Source organism: Ascaphus truei, chromosome 2 (assembly GCF_040206685.1).
Source record: "Ascaphus truei isolate aAscTru1 chromosome 2, aAscTru1.hap1, whole genome shotgun sequence".
NCBI classification, from domain to species: domain Eukaryota; kingdom Metazoa; phylum Chordata; class Amphibia; order Anura; family Ascaphidae; genus Ascaphus; species Ascaphus truei.
Window position 1 is genome coordinate 199,856,859 of NC_134484.1, and position 20,386 is coordinate 199,877,244.

At 41.4% G+C, this 20,386-nt stretch overlaps 1 protein-coding gene across 3 annotated transcripts in view; it reads right to left on the minus strand.

Annotated features, from left to right (window-relative positions):
* Positions 1 to 20,386, minus strand: part of EXOC2 (exocyst complex component 2) — a 156,927-nt gene that overhangs the window by 123,614 nt on the left and 12,927 nt on the right. For 2 of the 3 annotated variants that reach the window (XM_075585813.1, XM_075585814.1), the window contains exons 2-4: positions 12,490 to 12,658; positions 7,407 to 7,583; positions 5,151 to 5,277 (exon numbers count right to left, since the gene is read on the minus strand). In XM_075585813.1, the coding sequence (XP_075441928.1) occupies positions 5,151 to 5,277; positions 7,407 to 7,583; positions 12,490 to 12,607 (422 nt within the window). In that variant the 5' untranslated portion in view covers positions 12,608 to 12,658. The remainder of the gene's footprint in view (positions 1 to 5,150; positions 5,278 to 7,406; positions 7,584 to 12,489; positions 12,659 to 20,386) is intronic. The other variant, XM_075585815.1, reaches the window with a different exon arrangement.

The window sequence follows — 20,386 nt, forward strand, 5'->3', positions numbered from 1 at the left end:
ACTGACGTTCTTGATGGTGATGAACAAGGCCCTAAATCTAATTAACAATAATAATTATACAAGGGAGCACATAAACTAGCAAATATATTTCAATGAAAATAAAAAAAAAAGCAACAATGCCGGTAACTGGAATCACGAAAGCCCCGAAAAGACTGGCTGCTAAAGAGAGCAATGAAAAGAGTTAGGTTAAAATCCCCAGACTCAGGCCACCCAGCTAGTCGGCAAATGTACTGTCCTACAATCCCAATGGATTTCCTATCAGTCAGCTATGGGACACATTACATAAACATTCTCCTTGAAATGACTGGGGCCGGCTTCTTTACCTTCAGCAGGGCGTTTCCTTGGCTTTCATTTAAGACATTCATCAGAGGAATATCTGTGTATTTGATTACACGCACCCACATTGGGACAAACCACACTTATTTTCAAACTATTTCAATTCATCAGTTTCAAAGCAGTGAAAGGGGGAAATAGGCCTTCTGACTGTTCTCTCGTTTGGTTCAGTGTAAGCAAAATCAAAAAGGGATTAAGATTTTGTTTTATGTATACAAAACGTTAAAAGCCATAAATACAGCTATGGTAACAAGAGCCACGGGGAGGAGAAAAAAAAAAAAAAGGAGTCTTGGAATTGGAAGGTGATTTTGAAATTGCTGTGTGCCAAGCTGAAAACCAGTCATTTCCACAAACTCAATTTCTAAGCTATAAGAACGGATTTGATTAATATTTTCTAACCCAGTGTTTTTCAACAGAGGTTCCTAGGAAGCCTTTGCGTTCCCCTGGCATCCCTAAAGGGTTCCCTGCCATTTTCAGGTCACTTGAAAATTGTACCCAATACAGAAGAATTTACAGTGCATCTGATCTGAGACACACTATTAGAGAGGGTTGGGGCTCCTTATAATGCATCTGATCTGAGACACACTATTAGAGAGGGTTGGGGCTCCTTATAATGCATCTGATCTGAGACACACTATTAGAGAGGGTTGGGGCTCCTTATAATGCATCTGATCTGAGACGTGCTATTAGAGAGGGTTGGGGTTCCTTACAATGCATCTGATCTCAGACGCGCAATTAGAGGGTTGGGGTTCCATACAATGCATCTGATCTCAGACGCGCTATTAGAGAGGGTTGGGGTTCCTTACAATGCTTCTGATCTCAGACACGCTATTAGAGAGGGTTGGGGTTCCTTACAATGCATCTGATCTGAGACGCGCTATTAGAGAGGGTTGGGGTTCCTTACAATGCATTTGACCTGAGACACTATTAGAGAGGGTTGGGGTTCCTTACAATGCATCTGATCTCAGACGCACTAGTGGAGAGGGTTGGGGTTCCTTACAATGCATCTGATCTGAGACACACTATTAGAGAGGGTTGGGGTTCCTTACAATGCATCTGATCTCGGACACGCAATTAGAGAGGGCTGGAGACCTAGAGAATTTCACAATATAATTATAGGGTTCCTTAACCAAAAAAAGGTTAAAAATACTAGTCTAATCCTTAGTTGTTCACAGCCTTTGTGTCTTTGCTTTCATTAGCTTCTGAAATGTCCGAATAACCCCTTGACCACTAGAGACGACTACAATAAGATTTTAGTGTTATGTTTGAGTAAAGTGGTTTTCTGTTAAACCCTTGTTTTCATATGTTTTGAACCATTGACCCATAAATTGATTTGCGCTGAAACTTAACAATTTTGGGAGACAAGGTCGGGATCATTTGTGCTTTAAACTTTTGAGTGGCAGATTTTGAGAACAATTGCTGAAAATCTTTTTTACACACTTCTATACACGTTTTTGGTCGCTTTCAGCAAAAGCAAACAGAACGCTAAACAGATTTTTGCTAAAATTCTAAATGTTGTACGGATTATTTTGCAAATGCTGCTTTTGGTTTAAGCATCTGTGTAAGTTTTACAGTTTTTAAGATTTTACCCCCAAAATAAGAAATGCTGCACTTAACGATTCAAACCTTGGGAATTTCACATATGTTTTTATATATATATATATGTAGAGGTATCAGTACCGTGTTAGCCGAGCTTCAATAATCAAAAAATAAATAGACGATACCGTTCTGTGGCTAACGAAATGCTTTTATTTGTGCGAGCTTTCGAGATACACTGATCTCTTCTTCCGGCGATGTATTTTTTTTGATATATATATATATATATATATATGTCCTTCGAAGCATAACCCTTCATTCCCCCCCCCCTTTTTATCATTTCATGGAGGCGCATGTAATTAGTTTGCTTTTTTTCAATTTACAATGTGCATTAATTAACCCTTTCAGGGTCGGATGCAATGCTTTTCTTTGTGCATTTGAAATTTCCCCAGCCACTATAGGATTACTTAACGTTTTGTTTGTGAGCTTGTAAATGCTTTACATCAAATAAAAGCAGTGTATTCTACAATATGTTATTCCGGCAAAGTACATACCCCATATCTCAAATAACCTTAGGTATCTTGATCAACATCTTGTAAAACCGTACTCACAAGGCCAAACTACCTGTGATTGCATGTCAAGACCTCTTCAGTGGGATTACTGCTCACACTACATTGTGTGACCCTTTGGGGTACATACTGTACATCAAGTGCCTGTGAGGGTGATCACACCTTTACCAGTGTAAACACGTATTCAAGCCAATGAACGAAACGGATGTGATAACCCATACAGGCACTTGATGCGTGTTCCGGTCATTCTGCTGTTTAACAGAGTACAGTAATACCCCTGCAGTACCAAGTATCGTAAGTGAAAATACTGTGTGTGTAAAAGGGTAACTTCAGAGCTGCAGGTGTAATTTTCCCACATGGGCAAAATACCAATAGAAGTCATTCACGATCTGGTAAAGGAAGCCTCCCAACATTAACCGGAGAACTTCCGACTTTATCTCTGACCTTGAATAAATATGGCTGATCAAATATTTGTAGTGAGGGTATACTTTTGCAGGGTCATTTACTCAGACAAGGAACACCAAAATGTGATTGTTTGAACGCTCAAGGCGCAACATTTTGAAAAAAGGACCCCAATTCAGAACACTATTTAATATTAGGGGAGGTGCTATGGGTCATAAGAGCAAGAAAAACTACGTAGAACAGTTCAAAAAGTACACAAATTAATGTACAAAAGTATTGCAAGGATAAGAACATACACAGCTATAAAATGGAGGAGCGAAATAATTGAAGAAATAAGGTCAATACGAGGATCTAAATGGTTTATGTATACATTGTTTAACATAAACACAAACCATACCAAACCATATCTTTAATGTGATGTTTTTGTATGTTGACTGCCTCTCCCCCCCGCCCCCCCAACACCCCTTTTTCTTTCTTTTTTCTGTACCCCATGTATGAAACACTGAAATAAAAAAAGAAAGTTTAAAAACAAAAAATGGAGGAGCGGAGAAGCACAAAAGTGCAAGTGAAGATTTACATACTATAAAGAACAATTGCATGACTATATGATGACTGCACATAGATCAATGCGATCTGTCCTACACTGTAACTGACCGCAGTAATCGTGGTAGTAACGATAGTATGATACTCAAGTGTATAATCGTCCCGGAAGTTTGTGTGAAACACGTCAGGTCGGCGTGGGGAGCGGAGCTGTAGTAGTGTCGCACACAGAGGACAGAAGTGTCTAACAGCCATGCACATTAGAGCAACAAAACTTTTCCAAAGCAGAGGAGAGAGATATGCTTGTCAGCTGCACATGGCTGAACGGGGCCACAGGTGTGTGGTAACCCCTCAATGGATTTGCATCAGAGATGGAAAAGAAGCCGCATTTTGACATCAGGCTCTTGAACTCTCAAGCTTTGCTATTGTGTGGTTATGTCATCACTAGGCTGGCCCTAAACAATTCGTATGTTCGCAGGAGGGATACAATCAGGGAAGCAAAGGGAAGGCAGCATGCTTCCAGTACACTGCATGCGATATTTCAACAAGCAATTTGTTTGTTGAACCAAAGATGTCGCCAGCTGAAGATACAAAACTCATGTGGGCACATCTCACATACCGCCGTCAGCTACAGTCCTGTATGCGGACACAAGATGCTAATAATATTTTCAAAATACTGTCCACATGCAGATCTGTAAATATAGTGCCGTTTAAGTGATCCAGAAACATTTGTTTTACCAATTTCTGCATCAGAACCTTATTGGAATTTCAGTTTTGTAGAAAGCATGAAACATCAGTGTTCCTAAAAGCGCAATCCCATTTAATTGACAGTAACTTGAACTGGTTAAAACTATGATTGTTACCGCTAAACACCCCCTCCCCCCCCTTCTGTACTCGGTAAAAGAAATTGCATTTCTCATTATACTGTGAAAAAGATGGAATTAAATATTAAATATAGACACATACTTATATATATATATATATGTCTGTATTTATATATATATATATATATATATATATATATATACATATATATATATATACACACACACACACAAACACACACACAAACACACACACACACACACACACACACACACACACACACACACACACACACACACACACACACACACACACACACACACACACACACACACACACACACACACACACATATATATAAAACGGAAATAGCCGTGTTAGTCCAGTTGTGCAGAATAAATTAGTTCTTCAGTATTAGATGATACCTTTTTATTTGGACTAACAATTTATGTCAAGCTTTCAAGAGTTTTCCTCCCTTCTTCAGGTCTTGCTATATACATATACACACACACACACACACACACACACACACACACACACACAAACACACAGAGCTGGATCCAGTTTGTCTAATTACACTAAAGCAGCCCCTACACTAAACACTAAAAAGTATGAAACCCGCTATTGAGCTCAAAAGATCACTGCCGCTCGAGTGGCAGGGAAAACACACTATCCAGGCTGTTTACCACTACCCCTAAATGTAAACACAACACGGATCACTGCAATAGGCAATCAGTCTTTGTCTGAAGGCTTTCACTGATATATGTGCTTGTGTGCACAGAAAACAAATTAGATGTAATAAGCAGCACATGTCCAAACAGTGGTTCTACGTGGTACTGCCCCCATCGTTTATCTGTGGGGGGTGAGTCTTCTGCTGTTTCAATGTGTTTAGCTACACATGCGACTCCTGTATTGCAGTGCAGCACATGCCGAAAGGGCTCTCACCTGTCTATATCAATTCCCAGTGGATTAGCTGGCCTTAGAGACAAAGGGGACAGCCCTTTATTTCGGTCGGTGCGCTTGTCATAATAATTCATTTCCTCCACCCAGACAGCGGACTGGTCTAAGATACCTATACAAAAATAAAACAAAAGATAGAAATTATTTCAAAAAGATTTCCATAGTCGTCTGCTGACAACACAATCACACTCTACTCAAACACATGGTGAGAGGTGCATTGTCTCAGTGTATGAAAGGACCACAAAATGAGATTAAGTTGATTTCCGTTAACACCCTAAAAGAACATAGCATGGCATATCTACATTATGCATAACTGTATAAAAATGACAATGGGCAATTATCAATACATAATCCCTAGATGACTGGAAGACACTTTAGGCCATATTTAATAAGACACCTTCTGGCTCATTCACTTAGTAAGTTGTCTTATGGCAGAGCACCGCTTAGTAAATAGGATTTTTGTGCTTCTATTTTGCTTATGGTTTTTATGACCTCCCTGGGATTTTATGAAGCTTTAAGCTGTTGCATGAGGCTATAAGGACAAGACACTGCTGCTCTTTGGTTGACGTAGAGAGTTTGCCCATTTATCTTAGTGGCCATCCGAGGATAGACATGGATAATGTGTTGCAGGATCCTCCAGCTCTGAAAGGGGTTAACACACAACCCACCCACTTCTGTGAGGTCCCTATCCATATGAGATACACTGACCCATTGCTGTAGAGAGATAAATATTTAGATTAACTCTGCAGGGTATGCTCTTTCAATAACTGCATAGGATATTCTACGAGACAGCATATTTATGTAGCAATCCCAAATGGATTCTCAGTGAACACGTGTGCAGAATCATTTATCTATAACCTCCATCTTTCAATCTTCAAATATGTGTCATTTTGTTCTCCTTCTAAGGCACCCACTTGTGGAGCTGATTTAGTGCAATCAATAGGTCATATAAATTATTTCGTGAGGAGCAGAAGAAAAAATAAGATCTCATTGGAACCTGACTCCAATCAATGTCCAATGCCTATTTTATGGAGAGGGGCGTGCATTGATGCCTCGGATAAAAGTGCAGTTAAAACAAATACTGCGTGATATTTTCCCACAATAAGCAACACAGCGATTTGAATTATCAGAAGGAACCACAGTTATCACAGCAAAGGTAGCTTTTGCTCTTACTCCGTTTAGTTGAAGATGAGATTGGATGTAGTTTTCTGAGGTGTAGGTGCTGGCTTTTAAGGATGGCCGAGATTTCATTTCTGCCATATGTAGTAACACTGAGAATCAGTCATCTTCTATTTGCCACACTGTTCAAGGCAAGTTTCATTACAAGACATTGTTATTTAATTTGCTTTTTATTTGCATAATTTATAACGTACTGTATTTTGCCAATAAAAAATAACAAATTAAATAATGTCTTGTAATGAGACTTGCCTTGAACAGTGTGGCAAACAGACGAAGACTATCTCTCCATGAACCGTACTGTAATTACTTAAGTTCTGAGATAAACCCCACAAAAACTACACGTCTGCCCTCAGAAGTACTACCTCCCTTCAGCTTGACTACCAACAGAACATTTTCTGAGAGCCTCATGCTGATGACGGGGAAAGATTTCAGCAGACATTTACTTGAAAATTCATTATTTTGTCATATTTTGTCCAGGAATCCATATTACTACAGGCATTCACGCTGTCATACTTATATATACACACACGTTTAAAAGTACAGTAGATTGCTGCAATATTTCTACACATTCCAAAATGCAGATATGATTTAACGTATTTTTTATTTCTGTGATTTGGAAAAGCCAGCACACACGAAGACATGTTCTCCTTACATTTATCCGTTCTTCAAATCCACTAAATATTCTTTATGGTTCAAAATTGTCAAGGCATTGCATGACCACATGAAGAAATGTGAAGTTTTTCTACAGATTCAAACAAAAAACAATGCGCCCATCGACCCTGGTGGTCTGAACTGGGAACATTATGGTGGGGGCTACATGATCGTTCTTGTTAAAAAAAAAATTAAATATGAACCCAAAGAAGCAACTTTAGGGTCTGTCTGTGTCTCTCTCTCTCAAAAATAAAGAATGGAGTACAATTGCACTGTGATCAGACCTTGTATGTTTGTTCTTATAAAGTCAAATACATCACAGACTTTTAGGGTTTTGTATTTCAGTGACACAGACAATTTTACAGTGAACCTTTGGAAAGCGACAAGAAATTACAATAAAAATAAAATTACCTATTTTTTCAGGCTTGAGCAATTTAAAAAAAACGGTTGAGGTCCCGTTTCCTCCTGATTTTGTAGTGACGATGATGTCCCCTTTGTCGTTCTTGGCCTGTCCCACCCGACACACTATTTTGCTGGTAGAAATCCATTCCGCTGTCAGAAGGCAGTTGTGTCCACAGATTGTCAGACCTGGAAGATATGGAATGAATGTGAATGAATTATAAACAAACATTTCTCTGCGAGTCAGCTCTATGGATACTTTCTGAGATACATGAAAGCAAGGTGTAAATACTTTTTCTTCTATTCACAACTAACAGTTTTTAGTAAGGAGAGAGAACTGGAACCTTGCAGACAAAGGCCCCGCTTAAAATGCAGCAGGCCGAACAATGTGATTTTGTGAGACAAGCAGCAGCCACATCATCACAAAATACCTGAAGAATAGGGAGATGCTAGGACAGCAGTGCTATCACCCATACCAGTGGTGAACACAACTTGTTTTTTAAACGTTTATTAAAGCAAACACAGACCATCATTATTATGTTGACTGCTTAACCCTTTGGGTACCCCAGGGCGTAGTCACTACGTCATGAGGACTGGCACGCTGGGGGCCCCATGATGTGGTGACTATGTCATGTCTAACTGTGGTTTGTTTTTCCCGCTTAGATTGTGTCCTGCGGTCCCATGGAGCGCAGGGAAGCGGAGGACTTTCCTTCCGTTTCTTGCCAAATGGGCCCCCGCGGTCACGTGACCACACTGTGCAGGAGGGGCCATGCTACTCAGGTGTCTTGACCCCCACCCCCCCTCGACACTCAAAGGGTTAAAGCGGCAACTTCCTCTATTCTTCATTAAAATGACATGTTTCCTTTCTTTTTACCATGGCGAAGCCCTTTTCCTGCTGTCCTTAGCACTGCCGCCAAGTTTAATTCTGTAGTTGAATTCCAGAGACAGTTGCTGAATATATAGCCTTCCTGGGCGATTAAAATGGCAGCTGCTATTTATACTTAATAGGAGAACAGTGGTTGCCATGTGGTAACAGCCGATATCAGTGAATTAATACACAGATAAACTCATTAAAAAAAAAAAATTAAGATTTAGGAAAAATGTAAAGTTAGAAATGGATCAGGACAACATAACCTGATGCTTCATGTTCCGATTTAATTTTTGTTTTATTTTGGGCTACTGCTGCTTAGTGTGCGTAATGCAATGCAGTACTGAGGTTGTGAAAGGGGGGGATAAAATTGTGAGCCTTGCTTTTTCCCCCCCTATTAGGATCCCATACCTATCACACACCTTTTCTGCAACAGTGAAACATGTTATCCAGGAAAGATTGCGTTAAACTGCTAATCAGCAGTCAACTATAAAACAACATAAAAATGGCTATTGCGAGGACTGTTGCACATTTATGCCAATTGAGCAGGTGAAAACTGCCTAACTTTGTTACTGAGATGTTTAAACCAGCCATCATGCCCAAAATGGATGTTGATTTAAAAAAAGAAATAATAATAATGTAAGCAGGGGGTTCCTTTAGCTCAGAGGCGCTATTTCTAGTTGTGGTGACCCCCTTCCCCCTTTCCTGGTGGCTCCTGAGATACTTAGTTTTAGCTGCAGGTGCACTTCCATATTTATTTTTTAAAGATGATGCTGGTGTTTATCTAGATCAGGGGTGGCCAACTTCAGTCAAGGGCCACCAACAGGTCAGGTTTTCAGGATATCCCTGCTCCAGCACAGGCTGCTCAATCAGTGGCTCAGTCTTGGACTGAGCCACTGATTGAGCTGCCTGTGCTGAAGCAGAGATATCCTAACAACCTGACCTGTTGGTGGCCCTTGAGGACAGGAGTTAGCCACCCCTGATCTACTGTAGTAGAAAGCCTGAACGTCATTAGTTGCAGTTTCATACTGGCCCGAGATTGGGGGCAGCCATTGTGTTTCCCCGGGATGGGGGTAGAAGACCTGCAGCTAAAGCTGTAAGCACCTAGGGAACCGGGAAGGCCCCGAAGCTGAAAATAGAGCTGTTCTAACCATCGTAAAAAAACATCTTATAAAAAAAAAATACGAACAGCCAAGAATGCTGCTTTAAGTGACTGAATAATATTACAGTTGGCAGATGTAGGTCTTTTCCACTAGTGGTGTATACATGTCTGTGTATGAAGCACGTTTAGTGTCCACTTCTAACCATGGTAAGATTTCAGCCCGTTTCCATACTCTTCTGGGGACAGGAAATTGTGACATGGTGAACAGCCACTGCACAAATACTTAAGATTGCAAGATTTACTAGTAATATAGTTGTCATATTACTTCTCTTTCCTACCTCTTGATGAGAGATTAGTGAATGAATTTGCTGTGAAAACAAATTAAACGTGTTGTACTGCAGAGTGTATGACGGACAATATGTCAAAATGTGGATTTGACTGATACACATTCATGGGCAAAAAAGTTTTTAGCCACCGGGAATTTGGTTATGTCAATATACCATTTGAATGCATTGAATGATTTAATAGGAGGGATCTTTTTATTATTATTCAAGTAACACCGACTGTTTATTTGGCGTAACTTAAATATTTTACACACATCAATGTCCATATTAAATAAGGACTGTGTTAAAAGACATTGCTTACATCAGAAAAATTAGAGAACCGGGGGTATAATCGGTAATTTAGTTTTATATACTGTACTGCTACTGTAACTAAAGTACCCGGCTTCGCATGGGTTGCAGTCATCTTGTCCATTGCAGACTTGAAAGTGTGACTCAAATCGATGACACCTTCTTTAACCCGATCAATAATTCCACCTTCCAGTGAGATAGGCTGCATCCCCAGTCACTGAGACTTCCACCCCAAATTATAGTAACAACCACCCTCTTCACTGACACACTCCCTCAGTGCGAAATCAGACATTTGGTCATGGCCGTCTCTCCGCGACCAAGCCTCCGCTGGCATTTGACCAACGCGAACCATTCTCCTCAGCCGCTCTGGTGCTGGACACTAAGCTGCCAGCCGTTTTGCCAATAAGGTAAGTTAATTTAAGGGGGTTTAAACAGTTAGGGTAGGAGGTTTAGGATCGGGGTTAAGGTTTTTAGGATAAGGATTAGGATAAGGGGTTTTAGGGTAAGGTGTTAAGGTTTTTAGGATGAGGGTAGCGTTTGTTGGTATTAGCAGCTTTTAGCTGGCAGGGAAGTGGCCGTCGGAGGGAAGTCCCGGCATCAAGGCGAGTGGTGGCTAAACCCCAGCTGCAATTTGGTTGCGGCAAAACGGCCACAACCAAATGTCCTAGACCTCCCTCAATGACCTTCTCCCTCAGTGACACTAACAACCCATCAGTGACCTTCCTCTCTTACACGCCCACCTCTCCCACACCCCTTGGATTTCTCTCCCCCCCCACTCTCTCACTCTTACACCCCCAACTCGCCCGCCCCCCCTCCCTCCCTTAGTATGCATCCAAAGTTTCAGATCTCTAGGTTTCATAGTCTTGGAGCTATGGCTCCGATAGACAGACACACAGACTCTGTAATTATTATAGATGTAAATCTCACCAGTACAACGAGGAGCCATTTAAAGGAAGCCAACACAAATACGTAAAACATTCAAATTAATGGGCAGACATCGAGTTGCTTATTAGTGTGGCTTTGTTTCTTCTTTCAAGTTCATTAATCATTTATATATTCGAAATATACAATGTTCATGCATATATCTGCTGAAATGCAAGAAGAAAATGTAGTTTTACCAAATCTCCACTTGATCTCACTAATTGAAGCTAACAGGATAACCAAAAGCCACCGTTTATAAAAAAAAAAAAAAAAGCTCAGCCTAGCTAAATTTAATTTGAATTTCAATTTAAAAGGAAGTAAATCCTGACCTCCATTCAAATAATGTATCATATTACAATAGGGGACTATGTCCTTTGCAATGAATTTGTATGATGCACCTATAGCTACATACAACTTAAGAGAAAGCAATTGCGTATGCTTGCATACACTGCCACTTACATGAAATATCAAGTCGGATTTGATTTTAATGGGAAAAAATATATATCAGAGACTTAAAGCAGCTAGCCTGTTCAGATCAGCAAAATCATTAACTTTCTAGAGGTAAAATACATCTCTTGTTAAATAATAACATTTTAATTATTCAAACTTTCTTCTGGGTAAAACTGCATCGTAACACTGTGCACTACTTGACTTACTGTGTCTGGGGTATTGTTAATATGTGGCAAAATGTGAAAAGAAGTGTATAATAAAATATATATATTAAAGTCGCTTAGCAGTATCATGAATTCACTCCATTTTCTGTTTAATTATAAGTGACCGTAACAGGGACTTATCACTGTGAGAGAAACTGCCTCTAAATCCAGCAGTGTGCTGGTTAATTGCACACAGGCAGTCAACCAGACCCCACCTGGCTGATTAGGACTTTTAGAAAAGCCTGGAGGTGAAAAACAGGAGAGAGATTCCTTAGCTCACATTTGGGCTGACATAAGGAGAAGGAGGACTGCAGAGATTTCCTTAGCCCACAACTGGGCTGACCTGAGGAAAATATGTTTTGATGCACACAAAAGGACTGTATGCTGACAGCAAGACAAGAGGTCAAGACATCTATACCTGGACACAGAAAGTGCCGTAGCACACAAGGCTGCTGACCCAGGAGAACAGGGAAGCCTTCCCCTACAGCTACAACAGCAGAAACAGATAAGAGACTTTCTTGGGGTGTGTGTGTGGGTGTGTGTATTTATTTAGGGTGGTAACCAGCTTAGCTACCCACCCAGTTAGAAAGGTCTGGAGTAAAGGTTTAGTTAAAGGAACAGGCGTAATAAAGCCAAGATATAATTTCACCCTAATCGGTCTCCATTAAATGTACCTCTGCACACATCTCTTACAGTGCCGCGCCATTAGAGCATTCACATCAACTGTGTTATATTGTTATATTGGGACATCATTCAAACAACGAATGTAATGGGATTTGTAATGCTGCGTGCACAAAACGCATCAAATGGCAACAATAACAAACATGATCATCTCACTTGTTACATAAAGAATACACAAGTGATTATTCCCTCCCATTCCCCCACCAATAATCCTTTTCATAGAGTCTCTTTACATTACCTATAAGGTCGGATGGGCCAGTGCCCAGGTTCTCTCCTCGGATGGTGACCTTTGTCCATGAAATCCCCTCATTAGGAGAGATACCAGTGACCAGTGGAGGCTGGCGTGCACGGGACATGATTAGGATGCCAGTTCTTGTTATGAGGTCTAGTTGGTTGAAAGATCTAAACTGGAAACAGAAAACAGTTGTATAAAATCAGTGTGAGCTCAGGCATGTATTAAAACAATCCTATTGAATGCATTTACATAAACGCTGCATGCTTGCAAATATTATTTTATATTATGGCATGGTCCTCGAGCATTCAAGAAGTTACGTTTCCATCTTGTAATGACCTATTTCTTATTTTTTTGAAAACCTCACAAGCGGATATGGCAATTGTTTAGCGGGTCATATACAGTACTGTGCATCACATCTCATATCAGTGCAAAAAGAAATTCACATACATGCCCTGTCGCATCTCTTGGCATAATTTATGATTTCGTATTCCTCCTTCACCCTGATAAAATGTTTTATGTTTCATTCTCTTAACATAAAAATACCACTTGTGTACACTGTACGGTTTTTATCCCTTTTTTTTTTAATAACTCACCACATCTTTTTAAATGTCTGGTTAAACCCACGGACCAGCTTCACGTTACATAGCCAGCAACCAACCTCGCACTTATGAGACCCAAAAGGTCAAACCCGCTGTCTGTGAGTGATTTACTGGTATGTACTTCTTTAATTGAAAAGCGGTGTAATGCGGCAGGCATAAGATTATAGGGGCCTATGTTAAAATGGATGAGAAGTGAAGAGTGACACATTGTGCTCATTTGCATGTCATTACCCAGAATCCCTGGCTGCCACTGTTTGCCAAGAGATAATGGGGAAAGGCAGGGTTGCAGACCTGTCTAAGAAATGCAAATGCATCACAAGTGGTATTTTTATTTACTGTACACTGTATAGTGAAGGACTTTTGTCACTTTTTTTACCCACCATAACTTTTTTTAATTTCTGGTTATACCCATTCATTTAAAATTCAGTAGTCCAGTGATTACAAAATTGACAATTTATAGAGTTTGGAGCAGTGTTGCTCAATGAAGTAATTGTGCTCTTTGCAGGTTATAATAAGGTTATTGGCCCAACATAAAAAATACACAATGTCAAAAGGACATTGCTGGAGAGGGATTTCAAGTGTACAATTAAGGAGGGGACCAATGTGGATCTGAAAGCTTGCGTACAATATTTCTGAATAACTTTAACACTCCTACAAGCACAAAGTTTATATTTCCGTAAGAAATAAATCTGAATAAAGGATTGCTAAAACTTTTTGAATCATCAAAACAAAATTGTTAAAAATGAATTTTTTATTATTTTTTTTTAAAATCAGGCCTGCATGACTTTCCGGCCAACTCAGGACAAGACCCAGATTTGAGTATAACAGACCGACATGAGGCTGCTGGTATCAAGCCTGCTCTCGACCAGAGTACTTATAGGAACTTCCAGAGCCAGGCGATGTTGTAGTCATGATGAGCAGAAAGACCACCTAGTAACTTGGTCCACCAGAAAAGATTAAATTACATGGATCTTCACGTTTTCAGAAACTGGAACCACTTTTATATGGCTATTCATTTTACCACTTATACTAGGTACTGCTTTAAATACTTCCCTTTTGTCTAGCTCCACAGCGATAGATTTACGTTATGTTTCCACAGAGTACTAATAAACCCTTGTCTTTCAGCTATTGGTTTCATTGGGGGGAAAAGCTCTCATCACTGTAAAACTATCGTAGGTTTAATTTCGTTTTCCCAAAAGATCTTAAAGCTGTAAGCATTTTACAAGAGATTGAATGTTAAATCACAAATGCCCTTCAGACTGTATTTATTCTAGTCTATATCACAATCCCTGTTGGCCACTTTTACTTCCCTTTGAGATTCTGCTTTTCAGAGAGAAGCAGAGCAGGACTTGAAAATTGTATAATTTGGTGTAAATGAGAACAATTTATAAGCGGGGGACCGACAAAAAAATGTATTATTTTTACACACGCATGATTGAACAAACTGGAATTTCAATTCAATTCCAATGAAATTCCACCACTAACTCTGCATTGCAGTAAGGGCCTGCAAAGAATTTCTGAAAAAAAACTTTTAAACAGCGCTCTAACGGAGATTTATAATGTTAATCAAAACCAAAAACCAAAGTGAATAGTGACTTAGAATGTGACTGTGAATATATAAACAATAATAAAGGTATAAAGTGCAACACAAGTGCAAAAAATAGTGGAAATAAAGAAATGCTGCTCAAAACCCTTAGAAGGATGGTTTACAGGAAACCCTCTTGCTGGAACGTGTGGAAGTTGAAGGGGAGCGCAACTCAATCCGTGGTGGTATGTGGAATGAAAGAAGACACAAAATAGTGCAACAATGTCTTATGAAGATAATTCAAATTCTGCAGACTTCTATAAAATCAGTTTGGAGGGGGAGAATGCGGTGTTAGCCCTTGTGTGTTTGGACTAATAAAGTTGTTGAAGTATCCCAGCAGCCTCTCTGAGTCAGTCATCCGCAGTTGCGCTGGAATCCGCCATCTTTACCCTTTATTCTATAAAATCAGGACTCACATTTCCTCTGAAAAAATCACGCACGTAGCCCAAACTCAGGTGGGCAGTAGTGGTGAGATAGGTGGGTAATGCCAATTCTTCCTGTGCTTCGTAATCTTAGGCTGAGTCCATAGTGACTCAGCCTGTGCGGAGGCGCGCTGAGGCTGAGGGAAAGCGGGTGCTTTCCCTGGCCTTGATTAGTGCGCCGTACGGGGGCGGGTCAGTGACGTCACGGAGCTGGTTCGCCCTCATTGGGTGAACCGCTTACGTGACCGGCCCTGCGCTCCCATGAGCGTGAAAAAGTAAAATTTTCATAAGACACACGCTTGCGGAAGCGTGCGCGAGCCCCTACTAAAGCCGCTCTCATTGCGACTGCAGGGGCTCACTGCCGAGCAGCAGCACGCATCAGCACGGGTCAGCGCATAAGCGCTGACCCATGCCCGAGGCCTTAGGCTGCGTCCATAGATGGACCAGCATGCTGAGGCGTGCGGACGCTCCGCGCTGAGCCCCTGCATCCTCAATGAGGATGTCTTGAGAGGGGGCTCACGCGAGCGTCCGCAGGCATGCTGAAGAGTTGGAGGTTTCAGCCGAGCGCCAAGCTGTTTTTCAGCGCGCTGTCAGCTGAAAACCTCCAATCACAGCACAGCAGCGTCAACGTCACGGCGCCGTGACATTGACATCAGAGCGTCGCGGGCAATTTCCCCAGCGACGTCACTGCCCCGCCTCCAACCACCTCCCACCGGCTCCCCCCGCGCACGCTGGCTCGCCTGCAAGTCCGTGCAATCGCGCTGACTGAAGCAGGCGAGCCTCAGCGTTAGCGCGCCTCCGCTCTCCCCACACCTCTATGGCCTGGGCCTTAGGGATAAACTGGCTCACTGTGACTGCATGTCACTCAGGATACAAGGCAACCAACCATATGTGGGGAACCGAGAAAGCCAAACAAAGTGTGTACCAATAAAAGTATGACACTTTAATATCTACTAACATAAATATGTATGCTTACATCAAATAACCATACATAGGGCACATACGAAAAGCGAACGCTGCTTCCAGGCTCTCACCCCTCCACACTGGTCTCCCGTCACGTCACTTCCGGTTCTCGGCAATGCACTTCCGGTATCACGGCGCTTTCAAATTTCACCGATTTGAAGGGGACCTCAAGTGTGGACAGGCATAGGTGAGTGGCATCAGCAGGGCGCTTCCGACTATGCGTTTCGCTGTCTGACAAAGCGACAGACAGCGAAACGCGTAGAGTCGGAAGGACCCTGCTGATGCCACTCACCTATGCTTGCTTGCAGTATGATTGTGACAAATCTAATACAGAGTGCTTTTCCTGGTAATGTACAGGTTAATAAAAGCTTCAATCAGACTTAGAACTATGCAACTAATTTTGACAGATTTATTATAAATCATTCTTCCTGGTAATGCACAGGTTATTAAGAATTTATATTAGTGTTAGGGACCCTTGAGATGTGGTCTGCCGTGTAGTGGCTCAGGGACTTACAACACTTTGGCCAAAATGTTAAACTAAAAGACCATTTTATTTAATAGATATCTGTACATATATATTTAGGAACTGTACCTTGTATAAGTTTCACTGGATGTGCACTGAGCTATGTCTGTGTTTCATGTTCTGTCTCTGGTTTGAAATATATATTGCCATGCTCAGTAGCACTCCTCTGTGATACTTATATGCATGCTTGCTGCATGGTCACAGCTTTGAGCACAGCCAGGGTTAAGGTGCATACCCAGAAAACCACCCACAGACAGCTGTTTCGACCGTGATGGGTCTCATCAGTGTGGGGTTGATTTTAACTGGGTATGCATGAGAGGCTATGGGATAGGCTAAACCATAATACTGAGTTAAGTTATGGTGAGTAAAAAAAGTGACAAAAACCCTCCACAGGAAAGCAAATATGCAAATACAACTGTATGCTCATCTGCATGTCTTAGGCAGGTCTGCAACCCCGCCTTTCCCCATCATCACCGGGTTTGCAGACCTGCCTAGAAACTTAACTTGCTGTGTGTCTTTCAAGCAATGTCTCCTCAGTCATCGAAAGATGCACACCGCTAAGACACACAGACTAAGTACATGTTGCTTGGCATTGGTCTGACATCAATGCAAAGCATCTATCTTCAAACCAGAAGATGCGTACAAGCACATAAAGGGTTAAGCCTCTCCCCTTCTTTACCCCTCTATATCCTTCCCCACGGAATTAAAATGTCCAGACCCTTAACACATCGCATCAACAGCATCAAGACTATTCCCGCAACGTCTGCCAGAAAATACCGTGAAGAGAACAAGCTAAACAATGCTGAAATTCCAACCGATATTAGCGCCAGTGCAAGTTTATTTTACTAACAATAAAAAATCAGTTCAGATGAAAAAGCTGTGTTAAAAAAAAATGAAATCTTTGCAACATATCGGAAGGGGAAAGCAACATCTTGATTGCTACACAAGAAAGTCCACTTGGCACACCTAGTCTATAGATATCCAATAGATCTTGCAATACCTTACGAAGTGAAAAATAGTACTCCTTTAGAAAGTGATCTGAAGCTCTTCTCTGCCGAAAAGGCATTTAATTCATTGATACTACATTAGGGTTCCAACATGGACCAGCAGCTTTATGATTGCTTGAGCTAAAATATAATATATTATGAGCCAATCTATATCCAATTGGCAAATGTAAAACATGATGTATCTACTGTATGATGTAATAAGAATCGCTACTCCTTAAAGCTTCAGTCCAAGCAATGTATATACGTGTGTGTGCGCGCATGCGTGTGAGATAGATAACTATGTAGATAGATAGATATAGATATATATATATATATATATATATATATATATATATATATAAGTTATGGTGGGTAAAAAAAGTGACAAAAACCCTCCACAGCAAAGCATATAGCAAATGGAAATATTACTGTGTGTTCATTTGCATGTCTTAGACAGGTCTGCAACCCCGCCTTTCATCATTATCACCCAGCATACATAATATATATATATATATATATATATGAAAAAAAGAAAAAGAAGCGCAAGCTCCATAGAGTGATACCGTAAGGAAATTTAATTAAAAAAATGAAAAAAAGGTCCCTTGGACATACACGCACAAGAGATCAATTAATAACAGCATGGATGAGATAAATCTCAATGGTGGAGTCGTCGCTACCAGGGTGTGCAGCAATCCATTCACACATAGCTTCTCCATTTTGGCTTTATTTTTGTTAAATAAATCATGACACAATGTAATATGTCATGTGTTGTTCATCTGAGGTTGTATTTACCTAATTTGAAGACCTGCTAAGGAACAGATGATTGTTATTATTGTGTGTATATATGTGTATATATATGTATGTATGTATATATATACACACACACACACACACACACACACACACACATGTATGGGTTGTTGTTTTGTTTTGTGTGCATGTACTAATATATAATAGAAGCAGCAGGCACTCCCACTGCTTTTGTGTTCCCCCAAAATATGATGGGCCGGTCCAACCTACCTGCCGCCTTTCTCTTCCGGAGAAGTTCAGTGGGGACCCACACCATTTCCAAGGGTTTCTTAACCAGTGCAGACTCCAGTTTCTGATGCAACCTACCCTCTTATCCCACGGACTCTCTCAAGGTTGGGATGATCATCTCTCTTCTCAAAGATGAGGCCCTTGCTTGGGTCACCCCAATGTTGGAGCAGGATAGTCTAATTCTAAGGGACCTGCAGGAATTCGAAGATGCCATGAAGCTGATGTTTGACGATCCTAATCGTTGCGCAACTGCCGAAACCGTATTGGTAAATCTTCGTCAAGGAGGACGCTGGCAGCAGAATATACCACAGAATTCGGTAGATGGGTTGCTGACACTAATTGGAATGAAGCTGCACATCGATTTCATTTTCGCAGTGGTGTCTCTGGGCAAATCAAAGATAAACTTGCATGGGTTACGGCTCCAGAGGATTTTGAGGACTTTCTCCGTCTATGCATACAAATAGACAGAAGGATCACGGAAAGGAGAATGGAGACACAGGGAAGCATGTTTAACAACCCTGGTTGGAGAACAGCTGATACGTCCGCATTTTCCAGAACCACCGCTGGTTTCACTCCCTGAAGCCGAGCCAATGTAGGTGGATACCATTCGTGGACCTATTTCCCCCGAAGAACGGCCATTCGGAGGGCCTCTGCCTATATTGCGGGAATTCAGGGCACTATCTTGCCAACTGCCCAACCATGTCCCGGCAATCGGTTCAGGGCCCTAGGAGAGAGTAGCTTCATGCCATTTCCCAAATGGTATTCTCCACAGCTCAGGATCAAGAGGAGTCCCCACCTACACAGCCACACCTTCTTGTTCCTGTTATTCTCGAGGAAGGAACTCGTCGTCTCTCCACCACCACGATTGACTCAGGGGCTGGCGGAAATTTTATGGACATAGAATTTGCCAAGACTTATTTGGTGCCATCCCCACCCAAAGAGTCTCCGATAAGGATGGAAGTCGTTGACGGTTCCCCTTTGAGCTCTGGACCTGTTACCCATGAAACCTACAGCTTGACGTTGCTTATGTACCCTAATCATCAAGAACTGGAGGCCTTACCCGGTCTCCAAGCCTGTTACTCCGATCTAAGGCGGGTATTTGACAAGGGACAGGCTGAAGAATTACCTGTACATCGACCGTGCGATCGACCTTCCTGGGATGACTAGTCCTCGTGGACGTACGTATCCTCTTTCCAAACCTGAAACCAAGGCGATGAGGACATAACATTGACGAGAATCTGAAGTGGTGATTCTTTCGTAAATCGTGTTCTCCTGCTGGTGCAGGTTTCTTCTTTGTGGCAAAGAAGGACGAGTCATTAAGACCTTGTACGGATTACTGGGGTTTGAATAAGATCATCAAGAACCGGTACCCTCTCCCCTGATCAATTAACTTTTTGACCGCCTGCGTGGGGCAACTGTTTTTACCAAACTCGATCTTAGAGGAGCTTATAACCTTATAAGGATAAGACAGGGTGACGAGTGGAAAACTGCTTTCAACACACGCGACAGACACGGAGTACCTGGTGATGCCCTTCGCCAATGCACCCACAGTCTTCCAGTTTTTTGTGAACAAAATTTTAAGAGACATGTTAGACTCCTCCGTGATTGTATACCTCGACGATATCCTCATTTATTCTAAAACTCTGGAACAACATCATCAGCAGTTGAGGGTGGTCCTTAAAATGCCTCCTGGATAATAACCTCTTCGCGACATTTCGAGAAATCCCGCCTTTCTTTTCTCGGATACATCATCTCTGCTCAGGGCCTGGAAATGGACCCTGCCA